General features: G+C 46.0%; 1 protein-coding gene across 2 annotated transcripts; it reads right to left on the bottom strand.

Annotated features, from left to right (window-relative positions):
• Positions 1-1,789: 1,789 nt before the first annotated feature.
• KCNG3 (potassium voltage-gated channel modifier subfamily G member 3) lies at positions 1,790-16,831 on the bottom strand. Of its 2 annotated transcripts, none has more exons than XM_062620927.1 (2): positions 16,084-16,831; positions 1,790-7,541 (listed from the first exon to the last, which is right to left on the bottom strand). In XM_062620927.1, the coding sequence occupies exons 1-2, from the start codon at positions 16,701-16,703 to the stop codon at positions 6,896-6,898; spliced, it is 1,266 nt and encodes a 421-aa protein (XP_062476911.1). In that variant the 5' UTR covers positions 16,704-16,831; the 3' UTR covers positions 1,790-6,895. The 2 variants fall into 2 exon arrangements, with proteins under 2 accessions (XP_062476911.1, XP_062476910.1); XM_062620926.1 differs by having other exon boundaries at positions 16,051-16,831.
• Between the last annotated feature and the right edge of the window lie 2,283 nt (positions 16,832-19,114).

The raw sequence follows: 19,114 nt of genomic DNA on the forward strand, positions 1-19,114 counted from the left end.
AGGAGTCCATATAAATGTGAGGGCTTTAAGCAAGAATCTCTGGCAGGAATCCAGACTTTTAGATTTGTATTCATTTAGTTTTTTATTGAAGTGATATATAAGCGATGCTTTGCTAGCTTGTGAGTTTCTGCATGGCTATACTTAATGAATACACTGTCGGGATTGTTTGTCTCTTTTATATGGCATCATATAACAGTACCCTTACATAGCATCAAGGATTCAAGATGCTATTACAATAAGCGGCTCCAATTTTACTCATTCACAGCATCCCATCAAGTGACATCAAGTCTGAATGCGAAAACCTAACAACAAAACGTCCTGGTTAAAGGTTGTGCTGTCTTGGCACAGCCAGTGCGGCTGACAGGGCCTTTAGCAATGGAGCAGACTGTTTTCTAAGCACTGCAATCTCTGGGAGCCTCTCTAAACCAAGGGTTAAAATAAAATGTATTTGAACGCTTATTACTTAACGTGTATCAGACTCAACAGATAAGCGACACTCATGTTACAGGGAAATACCATGCTGTTTGCTTGCACTGCTGTCTGCAGATAGCTGCTGATTTGTGTTTCAGGCTTGGATTACATAGGGTTTGGGTGCAGCATTGTCATTTTGACCCATAGCTGCAGAGTACTTAGTACAGCAGCAGCCTGGCCCTCGCTGCATTTCCTAGTTAGCTACTTCAGTACTGGTAAAAGAGCAGTGAAAAGAAATCTAAACATTTTTGGAGTCCCAGGGAAGGAATTCTCATTCTGAACTGGTAGGTTGGTGAGATTTCAATGAACCTCTTCACTGGTTCCTTTTTAAAACTCTTACAGCAAACACATGTATAAAGAACCAGTCTTATTTTGGGGGCTTCAGTCTATTCACAGTTGCATCTCAGGCGGCTGGGAAGTGCAAGTGCTGAGCACAGCTGTAAAGTGATAATGTTCAAACGCTAAAAAAACCCTTCTGCTGCCAAACTGTTCTAGAAAACACCCTCCTAAACTACACTGGTACAGCTCTGTGGACACTGCTTCATTTCTGCACAGACTGAATTGAAGTAAACCCTTCAAAACTCATACATAAGATATGAGAAGTAAAACCGCTCCCGGTTTCGAAACACAAAGCCTGATCATTTTCCTAATAACGCAGTGGGCTGGTGCCAGAATAGTTTGTAACTCATCGAGCTCTTAAAATATTCAAACTTCATTTCTTTCAGGAACGTTAGTTTGCTTATTTTTGGAAGTCCTTTTGAAATGGCTGCATTTAAAGAATCGCCCGAGTGCCTCAGATCTGCACCCAGGAATGCAGGCACTGCACTGGTGAGCCTTCTGTGGCTTTGAAATTCCATAGTGAAGCCCATGTTAATGTGTTCTGTTTTAAATAGAGATGCATTTCCGTGAACTCAAAGCCAAATTCAATCCATTTTTCCATTCTTTTTCTTGTAAATGATCCCTGAAGAATAATGGACGTGTTACACGGCTGCTTTTTCATTGTGTTTTGGCTGTTCTGTTGTCCATCATTATAACAGATGTTCAGCTGCTGAATAATAACCCTGTGTAGGTTTAACTTCATTTTTTGGCTCAAACTAACTTCTGGATCAAATACTCACATTTTCTATGGAGTAGAACTCCTAAGTTCTGAATGGCAGACTTCTCAGGAGCCAAAAACTGTTCAAGAAGAAGAGTTTCTGCTGCGGTACGATACCAATAGGAATAGCCACGGTAAGTCATTGTTACAAAGGACACATTTTATGAACATCTATGTTTTGAGCACTACTAATCCATGACATACAGCAACAGGACCAGCAAATTTTATTATGTGATTTTATGCATCTAATTCTGTATTCACATCAAAAAAAAAAACCCACGCTTATTATCTTTCCAAATTATAGTATACATTTTTCTTTACAAATAAGCAAACAATATATAAAATCAATGTTCTATAAAATTATAAACCTTTGCATTTGTAAAGAATACAGGAGTCTAAAATGCAGAGTTGCAAACATTCAGATTTTGTTAATTTGACCAAAGATTTAAATTCTTCTGTGGCTCTGACAATTCCTTGTCAAGCAGATTGTCAATCTTGGCTGCTCGCTGTGAGCCTTCTTGATGCTTAACCTCTCCTGTCACCTGCAAAAGATACCCCCTACGCTGTGTTGCATTTCACAGGCCATACATCATAATAGCTTTTGACTATACACCAGCGTCTTGTTGTTCCTTCCATATGGGCTGGGGCAGCTCTTCAGCTAGTGTGAACTGCTGGAGCTTAGCAAAGCTGGAAGACCTTTCTTGCTAAGCCTACTTATTTAAATGGGGATCTGCTTTATGTAGCAGGTTTAACTAGCATCAGGTACCCTGACCTACATGTTTGCTTTTACAAAAAAAGGCCAGAAAATGAGAGTCTGTTTCCTTTTATTTAGAATCAGAATGACTTTCTTTTTTTTTTTTTTGGTATAAGGTGCTCTAATCCTGTTTGCTATGCACGGCCCCTTTCATTCTCCAGCAAACATCTCCTTCCTTAGAAGCTCATTTGAAAGGCTAATTCTAACATGTTCAAGGTGCTTCAAGTGATCGAACTTTAATCAGTGGTTTTACCCTGAAGCTCTTAGGTGGGAGAAATCACAGCAGATCACAGCAGAGCGCGTTCAGCGTGCAGGTTCCCAGGAAACTGCCTGGTTTGGCTGCTGAATTTAGCTGGCTGGTCTGTGCATATGACCGCTTCTGGCAGGCGTTCAGAGCTGGGAATATTTCTGTACTTGTTACCCAGAGGGGAAGAGACAAGTGCTTGGGACCCATAAGGACTTCAGGTTTATTTTGAAAACATGAGGGCTGGATGCTACAAAAGCTAAAGAACGATTCCTTCATGGGGACAAACTGCATACAGGACATGGAAAGCCAATCCCTTTTCCTTTAAATACATGGGTAGCACTATATGAATCTTACATTAACAGGGCTTTCATCTTCATCAAACTTGCTGCTATGTACAACAGGGTAAGCCGTTGTACAGTAGGAATAAGTATCACATCCAAATGGCTGTTCCCCATGCTGATAAAACTGTTTAAAATTACTCAAATTGATCTTTTTTTCCTTTTGATGAGTATTCATCAAGACAATATTGTTTCCAGGTCTTGCATCAAGGGGAATTATATTCTTCCATTCTTTGTGATTTGTGGGATGCTGCTTCATGCAGCACTGTAGAAGGAAAATGCACCCAGACAGCTTTTCCATTCCAGTGATTTCATTAGTGATCCAATGCTTTTAAATGGCACACAGTACCTTGAGGGATTGCAGCTAAATATATAGCTCTCAACAGGTCAGTCCTAAGGACTGAACCTAGCATATAATGTAGGATTAACCTTTGTGGTCATCAAAACATACAATGGCAGCACACAAAACTGTTAGCACTGGGTTTAGTTTTAGATGAACGGAAAGGCTGGGTCACAGAAGCTGTCTTCATGTATCCCCAGTTTCATTACGTTTGTATTTCATCTGTATTGGTCCAAATCTGAATGTTTCAGATACTGAAAGAGGTACTGGCCATGGAGTATTCTACTGTCTAGGGTTCAAACTGGCAGTTATTAGGAATGAGCCAGCTTGTCTTTGGGTGGCTTTGAAACGCTGTATTTTGAATTTGAGAGCTACGCCCTGTGTCTGCGTAAAACACGGGCTCAAGTTCTAGCAGAACAGTTCCATCTGTTTAAAAGTGCGCTTTGTTTTGACTACATGTCACTTGTTTCTTCTTAGTTTCACTAAAAAACTGTTGCTCTATTGGAAATAAGACGATCTATATTACTAGAAGTCAGGAACCCTATTTACCCTATCAAGTTCTGGTTTAAGGCTACCATTGAGATCACATTCCTTCAACTTGGTTTCTAAGGAAACGAAAGTCTACACACTGATAACCAGACAACAATAAAAAACGAATAAAGAAAACCCCCACCCCAGGACCTCTTCTTAATGGGCTTCTATAGAGCAAAATATTTTCCCTCAAAATAAAGAATACATGAGCTCATTCTGTTCACATTTTGCCATATAAGAAGTGAACAGAAGCGGTTAAAGAAGTAAGAGTTAACGTCCACAGGCCTCTTCCTTTGCGCAGTTATTTTCATTAGGTAATCTTTTTACGCTAGGAAAAGATTGTTTAGCTGGAAAACACTTTATAAAGGATCAGACATTTTGTTTGGATCCCACATACAGCCTGGATCTTTGAAAACATCCTGTCCTTAATTGCTTATACAAAATGATTCACGGTGCAACTTGGTATTCTCAAGTTACTATGCGCAGTAATTTCTATTTTTTCCTTTGTACAGGCATCAAAAGATTAGATTTATAGGCAGTGCTGAAATGCGTTTTATTTTGTCTTGAAATCAGGACTGCAACATGCTTTATATTCACATTCAGTATGGATTTCAAACTATTGTCATCGTGACGATGGTTTGGGCGTTCTGTGGGAGGAGGGTTGTATCTCAGAGTACTGGTTTGGTTAAATACAATATACGGACAAAAGACAAAGTAAGTTTTCATGAAACCCAGTATTTTTTTCCCAAGCATTACGGATCTGTAGGGTTGAGTTCTTATGTGGTTGGGTTTTTAATGGGGAAAAAAAAAAAAAGAAATTGGAGCAGAAACCCCCCAAAAATAGCACTTTTCTCCTTGAAAATGGTTTTGATACTGTCAAACTTTTCATTAGAAGATGAACATGTCATTTTCTTCACCAGCTGTGCTGAGATTAAAGTCTGAAAGCTCAATTTTGTCAAGGCCGACATTTTTTTGTAAGGAGAAAAAAAACCCACCCCAGCATTTCCACTGACTATAATATATAATATATGCAGGATATATATATAAGTACGCATGCAGGAATACAGAGCAAGCATGTCCACTGGTGTAAAACATCTCCGTGTCTCTGAAGTCACACCTTGCCTAACTGACATCAGCTGTGAATCTCACCTAAGACATTTTTGCTGATCTCATATTCACCCCTCTGTGGAATGCTGGAGCCGGGTGCCGAATGACGTGATTCTGATACAAAAGGCATCGATACAGTAGTAGACAGAACTACAGAGCTAACCTGAACACCAGAACATGACAAGAAACCCAGGGATGGCTGTAATGTGACTTAATAATATAGCCTTGAGATGCTGCCGAAGGAAAAGTCAAGCTTGCCGGTAAGAAGGCGACTAAAATTCTTTTCAGGTCTTCAGACATACTGTGTTTGCAATGTCATTCTTTATGACTACTTAAGACTTACGATCACCTAAAATGAGAATGGATTGTTCAGGTCTCAAGGTAGCGCCTTCAGTGTACTGGCTATTGACCAACAGGGTACTTTTCTCTGACTGAGCGATTCAGAGATGGGTTTTCTAGGTGGTACTCATTTTGCTCCTAAAGCTTTTGACAAATATGTATACAAAAGATGGTTCTACATCACAGTAATGGTAAACGCAGTATTTTCAGGCAAGCACACCAAACTCAACTATGCTGATGACTCTCAACTTCTGTGTTAATAAGAAAGCTCCCTTTTGATGTTTATCAGTACCTAAATGTGTAAAGCTGTACCTTAATGCGTTTTAGTATTGACCTCCACATTTCTATGTAGCAGCCTTTCAGAACTGTACTGACTGATGCTATTAGGTCAGTAGTACACACGAAATGTAGTGAGCACTATTTCAGAACCTAATTTGACTCATTTCCTAGTTACATTGGAGAATACACCATTTTGCCAAGTGCAACTCACACTTCTGTATTTTACTTTCTTTGGTATGCTCTGGGCTTTTTACGGTTATTTTTAACCTACCATTAGAGTGAAGTGTATCCTTCAGTAAGGACTGCAGGATTTAAAGATGATGAAAAGTCTCATCTGAAAGGGAGCAGCTACTCTTTGTTTAGCAGTGCTTTCTCCAGACTGTTGCAAGTGATGGAATCCTACAGTTGGTCTTAGAGAACCTTCACTAAGATGTGCATGTTTAATTAAATAGGGGGGAATCTATGTTTATGAGTATGTGACTTCAGGAGGATGGAGCTGAACTCAATGTACCTAAGATAGGGATAGCACCCCCACTAAGCTACCAGAAAATGTATTTATCAATGCCTGATTTTTTTATGCTGATCTTTGTAAAGTACAACACTTGCTTCCACTAACGATTCGGTTCCAGAGAAGAAATTAATTGTGGCTAATTGAGCAACCTGGTCTAGTGCGATTGGAATTAGATGATCTTTAAGGTCACTTCCAACCCAAACCCTTCTGTGATTCAGAGGTGCACTTTTTGCACTTTGAATTATCAAACTCAGGCAAATGCCACTGGCTTCACAGAAGATTTGTGTGCTTCACCAAAGATCAGAATCAGGCCTCAAGATTCGTTGCCCTACAGCAGTCACGTATTATTCATCTCTCCTGAGTTACAGAACTAGCTCTAGTCTGTGATGAAGCTCAAAAGTAGCAGTGATTCTCCTTCAGTATCGAGCTTGGTTATCTGAGTTAAGAGTGGAGATACTTCAGGAAAGAAGTTATCAATGCCTTTGCAGAGCATTTAGATATTGAAATCGTTGAAAAAACTTCTGCTACACGTTGCTTAGAATGGATGTAATTATGGGAACGCCGGAGCTCAGTGTTAAGCCCATTTCTTGTTCTGCTTTTACGTGGAAAGGCAAACTGAAAACCAAGCTGGTCTGGTTGAGGATTTCTGAATCCTCTTGTGTTAATTTTGTTCTCTCAAATTTGAAGCATCGCTCCCTGTCCCTGCGACATGCCCAAGGCGGATGGCCATCCTTCCTGTCTGAATGGTGACGGGCTTTCTCCAGGCTGGCGAGAATGCTGTTCCACTGGACCATCCAGTCAAGGAGGACACGCGAAGGGACCTTCCACCATTCTCTTCTAAGACAAAGCTTAGCAAGTAACTACAACACAATGCGAGTTGGGTCAGTTTAAGAATTCAGCAGAGAGACTTCTACTGTACCTAGCAGATCGGAACTTGAGCTCATGGTAACACTGCACAAAGCTGTGATAAATGAAAGTGATTGGCAAGGCTAATAACACGATGCCACTGACCACACAAATTCCTCCAAGAATCCTTCCTGGGACAGTGATGGGACACATGTCCCCATAACCCACCGTGGTCATCGAGATGATCACCCACCAACAAGCAGCAGGAATGCTGGCATAATCCTTGTTCTTTGTTCCCAAGTCCAGCCCGTTTTCAAGAAGCTGGGAGAGTGCACTGAAAATTGCCATAGCAACACAGATAAAGACAAGGAGCATCACCATCTCTCTGTAACAACGCTTCAGAGTCAGACCAAGTGTTTGAAGGCCAATGAAATGACGAGCCAGTTTAATCACCCAAAAAATCCTCATCATTCTTAAGACCCTCAAGGTGACGCCAGCCCTCTGGAGCTGCGAGTTTTCCCCTGTGAAAACTGTCATTAGGACAGAGATGTAGTACGGAGTAATCGCCAGTAAATCGATGATGTTGAGAGGTCTTCTGACAAACTCACACTTGTTTTTTGAGACGATGAACCTCACGATGCATTCTGCAGTGAACCAGCCTATGCAGATAGCTTCGATTATCCTGTCAAAGGAAACAAAGGGCAGTATTTATGTTCTGGGCAGAAACTGTAGCGACTGTTCGGTTTGGGCACAGACATCACCGGATTGACACTGAGACCTGCACAAATGAGGAACAGAAAAGCCATGCTGTTCTCATCCAACACATGGAGCACCAGGTTGCAGCAATTAACCTGAGGGCCTAGTAAGGAGTTTAAACCTATCATTGCTGAGAACTCACCGATCATTTGCTTTGTATCATAGGTTGCTACTGGTCCTCATACTGGGCAAATACACCTACAAACACTGGAAGCCTACAGGAAATGGGACTTGGGGGATTTTGTTCCCTTTTTGTTTTAAATCTGTGAGGCCTGACTCAGTTTAGAATGCCAAGGTCTGTGGCTCAGTGAGGTGGCTGGTTATGAACAGCAATGTATAGGACCAGACTGCTAAACTGAAATGGCAATGAAGATCGAGTAGACAGAAATCAGCCTTTGCACTGGCTAAGTCATGCAAACTGGTTCTTCAGGAACCAACCTAAACCAGTCTGTTTGATCTGCATCTCAAACAGGGGCTTACCTAGACCCATACTCAGAACTTTATAGGTATTACCAGTAAATACAGACGGTATTTCATTTTTCATCATTGGGTTCGCAGAGTAATAAGCTCATGTCCTCCCATTTATCACCATGCTCTGCATTATTGAATTTGTTTTAACTCCACCTAAACTGTGTTGCAGCAAAAAGGTCAAAGTAACCAGAGCAAGATCTTCTTCCTGCCAAATACAGATAATGGCCTGGAGAAATCCTGGAAGGTGATTTCAGCATGTTCTTCAGTATTTTCAGGCCCCAGCACAGGGAATGAGCCTTGAGGGTATCTCAACTTGAAACCAGTGGAAGGTAAGAACAGAAAACCATGTTCCTCTGAGATTATTTTATAGCTGCTGGGGCTGTAGTCTCAAACCTCCCACCTGGAAAGAACCCTACTCTTAAACATTCAGACTGAGCACGCTTGTTTAATACAGGAGGGGATGGAAGCAGTTCTTCCCTCTTTCCTTCGCTAATCTTTTTTCCCCCAACAGTTGGAGTGAAGCAGAAGCCACCCACCGTTGACTTCTCATCCCAACAGGTCTGCAACCAACCTGATGTGAAAGGGGGAGCTGAAAATGCTGCATCACAGCCTTTTTTTGCTACTGCAGGCGCCCTAACCAGCTAATGCCTGGAGCAACTGAGTGATTTGCAAGTAATAATCCAACTGTCATTTCATACCTAAAAGCTTGCTTCCCCAGCACATCTGTATCATCTTTCACCAGGTCTGAAATCTATCATTATTCATACAGTGGCCTGCTAGAAAAACAACCTCCTGTAACTGCTGTAATTATGCGGATAGATTCTATAAACTAACTTGCATCAAAGCTTCATACACTAAAGTTTTCTTTATTTATCCTTCATTTCTGTTTATTTATTGAGTTTTATGCTAAAACAATGGAGGAAACAGTAACGGTCAGTTGATGTAAAGTCCTAAGGGACACTGTCATTCCAGCCACAGCAGATTTAAATGAACATCAATTAATTACTTAACAAAATAGTTATTCTCTGAAACCAGACCCTGTTTTCCTCGTTTCATGAATAACAAAGTTCTGGAGCAAGTGGCCTTTCTTCATAAAGGGCTTATAAAACACTTGTTCCTGTTAGCGCCTTTCGATGGATTTCAGAACCAGCTTGCTCTGAAGAATGATGTGTTCTCTTAAAGGTTAAGCTTTGGGAAATACTCCTGTTTCTTTTAGTAATGAAGGTGAGTGAGCACTACCTCAGATGCACATTTCATTTACTGTAAAAAATGCTCAGATCTGAATGTCTTCTAAACAGGAGCCATGTACAGAATATACAGAATGACTACTGTATGAACGTGGATTATCGGTCCTCTTGGATGAAAGAAATCAGGATAGGTTCTCATATAGCCTTGTTCCACATGATGAGGAAATACCTAAGGCTTCCCTTAGTAAAATCACTCAGATGGGAAGATCATGGCAATGGGCACACCTAGAAAGTCTTAATGTCCTAATACATTGGCTAGTTGAGCTCTCATGTCATGGTTAAAAGAAAAAATGGATCTGGATGGAATACTGCAGTCAGAAAGAGTCAACAATTCCACCAGCGTATTTCACTACATGGTATGAGATTTCTCAGTTGTGCTGCCTGTGTCTTGTGACATGGAGCATTTACATGAAAAAGCAATCCGTAACTATTTAAAGCTTTTTCACTTGCTGTTGCCTCCTGATGCCTTGATCACGTTGGAAACGTGATTCCTTCATTCTGGCACAAATGAGGCAGGTTATCTCTGAGTCGAGCTTTGAGGAAGTTCGGCCCTGACCGTTGCAGTGGCAAACAAAGCTGTGATTGTATGTAGGGTTCAGCTCCCCAGTTTCATGTCAGTTTGGCTGCAGACCTGTTGGGATGACAAGTCAACAGCGACTGGCTTCTGCTTCACCCAAGCTGCTGGTGAAGGAGATAAGCCAAGGAAAGAGGCAGGAGTCTTCTTTATGAACCAACATTGATTCAGGGGCCTGCTATTAACTGGGAAATCACTGTGCAAGTGAAAATGTGATCAATCCATTGTTTCACTCTGGCACTTCCTAGCACAAGAAATACTGTAGATCAGTTGTACTTCAGAAGGAGGGGCTGAAGAAGCCTTCTCTTGTGGAACAGATTGGAAGAGAGCTAAGGAACATCACTGATGCAGAAATGACAAAGGGAGATCAAGGCAGTGGGAGATGCGCTACCGCCACTCCGTTACATATTGCGCTTGCAGTTCTCCCTTTCACATTTATCCCTCTTTCTCAGCAGTTGTACACATCCTGGCTAGGGAGAAGACAGAAGCAGGGTGTCCCTTAATTCTTTTCTTTCCCCTCCTTACTTCTTAGCCACCAGCGGAACATCTTTTCCATAGTCCCTCTCTCTGTCACTCCTTTTTGCCTGTGTAGATGGGTTTCAGCAGTCCTGTTGAACGGCGTCGAATAAGCCCTTTGGTGAGCGCTGCCCTGCTGGGAAATCTAGAGGGCTACAAGCCACATGCTCGCTTTCAGCTCAGGTTTCCCTCTCCTCTCCTTGTAGTGACTTATCTTTGTGGCTAACCTTTTCAATGGGTAAATAACATCTAAGACGGAGAGCAAATATAACAGTTAGTCCTCAAGGGAACTTAACCGAGTATAAAGTTAAAGCCAAATAAACTGCATGAGCTCAGAAGGCTAAAGTTACTGCATCTGCTGTAAACAAGTCTCAAAGTATTTGCTGCATAGTCACAGGACAAACTGCCTTTTATTGCCTATTCCTGGAATAACGCTGCGTTACAATCTGTAGCTGTGTAATTAAATCATGAGCTTTCCATGGTAAAATGGAGTACCTATTTTATAAAAGTCCATCGCAGTTTTTGGTTGGTTCCCCCCCCAGTCAGTTCAGTTTTAAAATAGCTGCTATTCAAAAGGAGAGGGGGAATTAGAAATAACCTCAGGAAGTGTTTCCCTAAAGATTCCTCCCAAAATCTGTAAATAATGAGAGAAAATCCTAAGTCCTCATTTTTATTCAGCTACAGGTCGTTCCTGCTCAGACTTGCTGTTCATCGCCCCAGACCTCAGCACATAAAAGAGGGTTATTTCATCCTAAAATTTTCAGCCTCTTGGTACTTAACAGCCTTTCAAGATTGCTCTAATGAGTCCTTTGTCCACAGGCAGAAAAGGAGGCCTTTGCAAGCCTCGCTTCTACTGCAATCCCATCAGTGCTCCATTTTCTGTGCCATCTGATAACTCCCTTTCAGAATAAGCTGGTGGTTGATGCACAACGAGTTAAACCACTTCAGAAAAGATGATTTCCTGAAAACATTATTGAAATATTCAGCAAATATTTATTACTTTAAAAAAAAATCATATTGTGAATGTCTTAGAACATTTCCTCTTAGCATCGTTCTCTGCCCCAGCGTGCCAATTTGAATAGGCTCAATATTCCCCTCTGAGGCGGCTGAAACCTAGCCAAAACATTTCTTAGTGGCACTATTATCTATAAAGCTTGTAAATAAAACATACACATCAACGGGACACATGAGGAAAACAGATATGATTAAAGACAGTCTGTGACAGGATTAAAGATTAAGTCTGTCGGCGCTGATTTGTTAAATTGTTGCTAAAGCCTATTTCCATGTCAAGCACATTAAAGCTGAAAATCATCCAAGAGCGGTCAAATTCCTGCTCAGGAAGAGGACTGGTCATTCCAGCAAATGTTTGGGGGATGATTTTAATCCTTTGGAAATGAGCAGGGCTTCTGTCTCATTATGAACAGCACAGGAAGGCCACACAGAGCAGCCAGTTTCCCTGCATGAAAAGCCTCACTGCCTTTTCTTTCCCATTCTGTCCCTGCTTTGGTAGCAATAACATGTCTTGATGCATTAAACTCCAGTGCCTGATGTGGGAGGCTGTAACAACCCAGCACTCCCCAGGGAAGGGGCAAATGCCTTTCACAGCTCTCGTGGGATACCTGGGCATGAACATCTCGAGCCCTGGTGTCCTCAGTGCCCATTCCATGTACTTAGAACACGAGTGGCACCTAGCAGTAGTGGGTCTGTTAAGGCTCTCCTGTGGCCAGGCACTGCTATGCTTCTTCTCTTCATGTTACCTCTATTTTTCATAAATTCATTGGAAGAGTCCACGTCTGTTTTTAACCTAGGTCTGTAGTTCCCTCCTCTACCTTCACCCTCCTGTTTTAACCTAGCAATAATGCGGTGTTCAGCTTAGACGCTACCCAGGAAAGGAGTTATTTGGGGTTTTTTTGAACAGTGTTGGATGTGAGCGTTCAGGTGTTCTGAAACACCATGAAGGAACGATGATTTTTGTGTGTCTTAACGTCCAAATGCAACTTTTTAAGCTGATGTTTTGCAGAGATGGGAAAAAAAAAACAAACCCAAGCTACAGGCACCAGGTGAGGGATGCTGTATGGAGAAGTTACTGCATTGATTTGCTTTTGCTTAAGAACACAGCAGTCTCATAGGCTCAATAACAGAGTGATTCTCTCAATATAAAATTTAGCACGATTAGTAATTGGAATGCCTGGAGAAGAGAAGCTGCACGGAGACCTGAGAGCAGCTTTCAGTGTCTGAAGGGGGCTACAAGGATGCTGGAGAGGGGCTCTTCATCAGGGACTGCAGCCATAGGACAAGGGGTGATGGGTTCAGACTGAAACAGGGCAAGTTCAGGTTAGATCTAAGGCAGAAGCTCTTCCCTGTGAGGGTGCTGAGGCGCTGGCACAGGGTGCCCAGAGAAGCTGTGGCTGCCCCATCCCTGGCAGTACTCAAGGCCAGGTTGGACACAGGGGCTTGGAGCAAGCTGCTCCAGTGGAAGGGGTCCCTGCCCGTGGCAGGGGTAGGAACCGGATGATCATAAGGTCCTTTCCAACCCAAAGCGTTCTATACAAGGGGCACCAGTCCTCCCCCTGTGCTAACAAGCTACTTGTATTTAGTCTTACAAAAATAGTTCTGAGGCAGGTGATAGAACTGTGCAGGCAGTAAAGCAGCTCCAAATGACTTTGCGTTACTGGCTTGAGAAGCTCTCCCCAAAGGATTATGACCCTAAATCGGTGTGCGGACAGGTTCCTGCGCAGAGACCCGCAGCGTGCATCTCCTGGCACTGTTCGGAGGAGAGCAAAGATGACTTGAAATTGCCAGAAGCAACAGAAGGGGAGACAGGCATCCCTGCTGTCTGCTCCTAAACTGTGCAGATCTGATGCAGCTCTCTAGCTCTAAGTGAAACATGCCAAGGCAGGGAAGAGAGCAAGAATCTGAAACCACAAGAAATTCCATAAGTCATCTCGAGAAGGACCTGGGGAACGGACCTGCAAACCAGGCTGGATTCCCCATCCCTCTCTCCTTCAAAGGGCTTACTCGTGGGTTTCTCTGTTGCCTTCCACAGGGTGTTACTCCAAAGGACAGGAAATAGCCATGTTCACCCTTTGAACTGATGGTAAGCACAAAAGATGCTTTTAGAAGAAGGTAAAGTCTTTACCCAAGTCACTGCAGTGCCACGCACGCAGTGTTCATGTCACAATTCCTCCTGACAAAAATCATCGTTATCACGTTAGACAGAATTTCTTCACTTCTGTGAGGAGCCTCCTATGGCTCCTATGGGTTAAATGGTTAATGAACAAAGGGCATAATTTGGCTTTAAACTTTTAAAGGTATCAGAAACTCATTTAAGCGCCTCTGCACAGTATTGCCGGAGTAGGAAGTCCAGGGCATTCCTGTGTGCTTCCAAACCAGCCACTTGGCTACTGAGGCTTTCAAGAGCCAACTCATTCTAAATGAAGTAACTCCAGACAGAAGAAAAGAAGCTATCATCAACAACTAAAGGTGAAATTCAGTCAGATGACAACTGGGGATGTCAGGTCAAATCCTGTGGCGTGTGTAAGTAGTTGAACTGAACTGGAGCACTCGCATAAAAGCAACTGTAGCTCACACCTTTTTTTTCTTCCAGATATAAGAGGCTTTTTAGTCGTGGTGCAGCATATGCAACCAAGAGAAGAGTGGCTCCCATAATAGAACAAGGCACCTCGGCAGCTGCGGGCAGAGAGAACACATCTGTTATCTGTTTTCCATGTGTTCGCTGTCGAACTGTGATGAGCTCCATAGGGTCAGCTCTGTATCAGCGTGTGTATGTGACAGACCCCTGCAAGAAGATGTTAGGAACTGCTCAGCCACAGCCGTTCGGGTAATCCCTCTCCTGTCTGTTGTTGGTACTGAAGAAACTCCCCCTGCCACTGACAGTGGCCCTTTGGGGTTTAAAAGCAGCCTTCACTGCGCTGAGAAGTGCTCACCCAAGCCCTACCTTAGCATCTAGGACCTGGTCCTTCAATAGGCAATCACTGAGAAGAGTAGAAGGGTGTGTGTGTATAATACACAGAGGTTCTTGAAGCCAAAGGCACTATGAAAGAAAGATTGCACGTCACATGCCGTGTTCCTCTGCAAATTGAACTCTCTCAGGAAAAGAACCGCTGTTAACTCCCACCCCATGAAGGCGTGAACAAAGGAATGCCCGATGCTAATGCTACGGTACTGCTGCATTTATTTTCCCCTGTCTGTTGGGGGTATCTACGCAATTTTCTGCCTCGTGAAAAGATCACCCAGAGCATCCACCCTTTGCAATAACCTTGCAAAGCTCAAGGAAGGCTTTGGAACTGGAAGAACCTGTAGGAGCAACTTCTGCCATACCTGACTCTAAGCAGGAATCAACAGCTTCAAATCGGCATCTTGCTTTTTGCTCCTACAATTAATACTTTGGCTCAACTAGAATGAGAAATACAGGTGCACTTTTCCATTAAGCTAATGGAAACTCTGAACATACTTTCCAAGGAATTAATTTGGCTGCTAGGCTGTAATATATCACGTTCCAATTAACTCTATGGTAAAAGATGATGATTTCATAATGACAAGGCTGCAATTTCACGGTAGGGCCCCTCCAGCAGAGCAGAAGCTGAAAACTTTCTGTTGAATATCCTGTCTGTTTTAGAAGGAGTGAGGAGTTAATGAACAAACAAACCCCTGTCCCTCTCCCTTTCTCTGTCTTATTTATGGGAGAAATCCTACCGGATTGCTTGTGATTCTGTTCTCTAGAGAGCAGAACAGAGAGAGAGAAAGCACAATGCTACTGAAGTCAGCAGAGTTGCATTGATGTAACCCTAAACTGAGGTCACAAAGAAGATAGAAAAGGGTTTGTCCTTGCTGGAAAGGCTGAGGATTGAGCCTTACACCCCACGCCCTGGTTTCTGATGCTGTTCTGCAACGTTTAGTGTGCTTACCTATGTTTTATCTAAAGGAAATGTGAATACATGTTACATTCATATGCTGGGGCGCTTGTATGATGCATTTGCAGGAGCTTAATGCGCAGCCTGATCATCTCCTGTGTTCCCCACACAGAGAATCTCAGATGGAAGGAGGAACAGGATTAAGGCTGTCCCCACATACACGAGTTTACACGGGCAGAACCCTAGCAAGGCACTGGATCTTCTCCACCGGAATGAACACAGGCAGCGTGCACACAGCATCGTGCTTTCCCCGAAGGAAAGCAGAAGGGAGCTGCGTTCTTTCAGGGCTTTCTTTCCCTTGTCTTTCCCTCCACAGTCGCAAGACCTCACGATTTTCCGAGTGTTTTAACTCCTCTGTACGGGCAAGGAGTCCCGCGGCTCCCCAAACCGGGGGGGGGAATCAGAGCTCCACGACCCCGCACAGTCGGGGACACCCTCACAGAGGAGAGAGCCGTATTCCGCTGGCACCTGATGCGCTGCCTGCCTGAGCCGCGCGGAGCCGCCGGCAGAACCCGCTGCCCCGAGAGACCCCCGAACAACCGCCCCGGTTCCCCCGTTCAGGGCAGCGGGTTTAAGGCGATGTCCGCCGTTCAGGGCGGCGGGTTACAGCTACGGACCGTGAGGACGAGGGGCAGGACACACTGGACGGGACACACGGGGACCGGACAGCGGGAAAATAAAGGATCCTCCTACCCTGAGGGCTCCCTCACTGACTCTGCTGTGTACCTGCTCTGCTCCTCCACGCTGCGGTTCTCCGGCGCCCGCCACTCGGGCAGGGTGCTGGCGCACAGCACCACCATGGACACGATGACGAAGAGGATGGAGACGGTGGCCAGGACCTGGGCGGCCACGGAAGACGTGGGCTCCTCGAAAGTCCTCCGCATCCTTTCCAGCCACTTCCTGCCCTCAGCGCCCGGCGCCCGCCGGCCCTTGCCCTCGGAGCCGCGGCTCGGCTCCCCCGGCGGCTCCTCCGCCGCGTAGTAGCACGTCTCGGACATGCGGTCGTCGAGGCGGCGCTGGCAGCAGTAGTCGAGGTGGGAGCCCTCGAGCCCCCAGTAGATCATCTCGTTGTAGAAGGAGAGCTCGCACATGTGCGGCACGAAGCGCAGGTGGCCGTGCCGCACGTAGAGCATGATGAAGCCGAAGGCCTCCGAGTGCCGGTCGAAGAAGTACTCGTTCCGCTCCCGGTCGTAGTCGTCGCACACCTCTAGCACGTCCTGCTCCGAGAGGCAGCCGTGCAAGCGGCTCACCCTCCGCAGCGGGAAATCCTTCAGCACCTCCCGGGAGAAGGAGTACCGGGTGCCCCCGACGTTCAACACCACCGCGGGGCCGCGGCCAAAGTTCATGGCTTGGGCGGGACGGAGGAGAGGAAGGGCGGGCAGGGCAGGGCGGCGCGGCTCGGCTCGGCTCCGGCTCCGGCTCCGCTCGCACCGCTGGCGGCTCCGCTCGGCGACGGGGCGGGCGCGGAGGGAGGGAGGGAGGGAGCGGCAGAGGATGGGAGGAGGCGGAGGAGCCGCCCCGGCACGGCACGGCACGGTGTGGCCGCGGCCTCAGCGCCGGCGGGCGGCAGGCTCCGCCGGGCCCCGCAGGGGCATGGCCGGGCCGCGGAGCTCCGCACCCGCCGCTCCGCTCCGGTGCCGGCTCGGAGGCGAGCGGGAGGCGGTGCGGCGGGGGGGGGGGGGGGGGGGGTAGGAGGGGACGGACACGCCTCCTACCGGCGCCCGCGCACATGGAGCGGAGCGCTGGGCTCCGCCACCCTTCGGGACCCCCCCCCCGGGCAGAGGGGTCAGTGCTCGGCCGCCCGAGCGGCGTCAAGGGTGAGGGCGTTCGTTCCGCACCCCCAGGAAGCAGAGCTGGAAGTGAAGCGTTGATGTCGCTGACCCCCAGTGCCCGGGGCCGTGCCTGCAAGAGCGGGGGGCTCTGCGGAGCCCGTCCCACACCCCCCGCACATGTGAGCGAGGAAACGCTTTTTCCTCCTCACGTAGCGTGCGGACATCAGGAGGAGTGAGGTGCCTCGGGAAGAGCTTTCTTCCCTGCCGCCACCCGCCTCAGGGTCTGAGACACCTTGTGTGCTGCATCCATCTCCGTACCACCGTTACACCATCAGAAGCCGGTAGGACCCTGCCTGCTGTCTATAGCTTTCACTCCGGTTGGTTGCAGTATGTACAGGGGGTTGAAAATCCTTTTTAGTCGAGGTGTTTTCGGGGGTTACTGGCATCAGGAGCATCACGGGGTGAAAGCAGCCAAGCTACAGCCCAGCCTGTCGGTGAGGTGTTTCCAATTGAGAATGTGCCTCCGCCCGTCGGGAGGCAGCGCCGGTGAGTACATCCCTTCAAAACCAGCGCCAAAGAGCTGCCGCTCAAGCGCTGTGGCTGTGAAGGGACATCCCGGTTCAACCGGTGCTTTACCAGCCCCGTTCTTGCGCCAGGTACATCTATCTCCTCGTCTTTCTGGGTTGGGTTTGGGGCGGGTTTGTGCTTGTTGCTGCCATGTTACTCTCTTGGCTGAGATTTAGATGTAGCAGAATCAAGGGACAGCCACCGAGTTGCTCAGTAAAAAAATGGTTGGTTTAAAGCAGAGTGCGAGTGAGCGCTGCTGGGTTTAACCCCATTTTAACAACACTTGGAGAAGGATCCGAGCCCGTCAGCAGAGGACTCCGCAGGCTTTGCTGTGGCTGGTACTCGAGGTGTAGCCGCTAGAGGTCACGGTTACGCGTTCTTCTCTGCTCGTTCACCGAGGCGACAAGAAACCACCCCAAAACTCCCTTTTCCCAACGTGGCGAAGGGTTTGAGCTCTGTTTACCCGCACCGGTGTCTGTTCCCCATATAGCTGCAAAGGATTTTCCTTCCAGCAGCTGCATTCCGTTCATGTTGCTTGGCTGCCTTTTGGTTTAATCAGCAACAAACACGATGTTAAACCTCTTGTTTGAGGTGTGTGCTCCTGCGTTTCCCTCTCCCAGGAAGAAAGAATCACTACGATACCTGTTAAAAGAAAATAGAGCAAAACCTGACCAGAACTGGCAGTGATGATGAGTTACTCTGGCCTTGCAGTCTGTCCTGCTTCTTGCTCCATGCCGTTTAACCCTCTTCATACCGCCCAGGGAGGCTGCAGAGGAAGAGAGTGCAAATGACATAGCCTGAGGACATGCCTTACTAACCGTATAGAAACACAGGTCGGGGTGTCTGTGCTAGGAATCGTTTCAAGGTAAGCCAAAGCTTCGTGTGTTGTGAAGCTGTATGGCACAACGGGTAAAGTGCTGGGCTGACAAAGGCATCACTCGATGAAGCATTGTAGGTTGGTTGATGCCGCTTTCTTTTACATACAGAATAAAACGATTTCCTCCTTCGGAATCACCCTGTCAGACATTCAGTGTAAGCAAAGCCAGCCTGTTTTCTTTGGCCCTGTAGTCTGCCACGTTCAAGTGGATTTAGTTTAGTTACAATCCCTGACTTTCAATGGAGGAGAGCTGGTGGCAATAGCTGTAAATACAGCTCCTTGCCCCAGGAGCAAAACTTTGGGTTTCAGAGAGGATTTGCAGTTTTCCAGTGAAGGTTTGGATTTGGGGCATTTTAAGGTGGGTCACCCCACTGCTGTGCTAACCCGCGTTGTTTCAAGGGACTTACTCAGAATTTCCCAGTGTCTGTTCAATGGTTGTCGTGGGCTATCTGCCCTATGTTCCAGGAAGCTCCAGTGAGCGCAGCCTTTTGTCGGGGTTGAATTTTGTGACCCAAAAGCCTTAAGTAAGTTGAAAGAAAAC

Source organism: Pezoporus occidentalis, unplaced genomic scaffold, assembly GCF_034315485.1.
Source record: "Pezoporus occidentalis ecotype Australia unplaced genomic scaffold, CSIRO_AGI_Poc_V1 ctg225, whole genome shotgun sequence".
Taxonomy (NCBI): domain Eukaryota; kingdom Metazoa; phylum Chordata; class Aves; order Psittaciformes; family Psittacidae; genus Pezoporus; species Pezoporus occidentalis.

Excerpts from the sequence above, each read along its gene's own strand:
- KCNG3 (XM_062620926.1), bottom strand. The coding sequence starts at position 16,703 with ATGAACTTTGGCCGCGGCCCCGCGGTGGTGTTGAACGTCGGGGGCACC. Across the intron at positions 7,542-16,050 it reads TCAGTGAGGGAGCCCTCAGG|GATAATCGAAGCTATCTGCA; the intron begins GTAGGAGGATCC and ends TTCCTTTGACAG.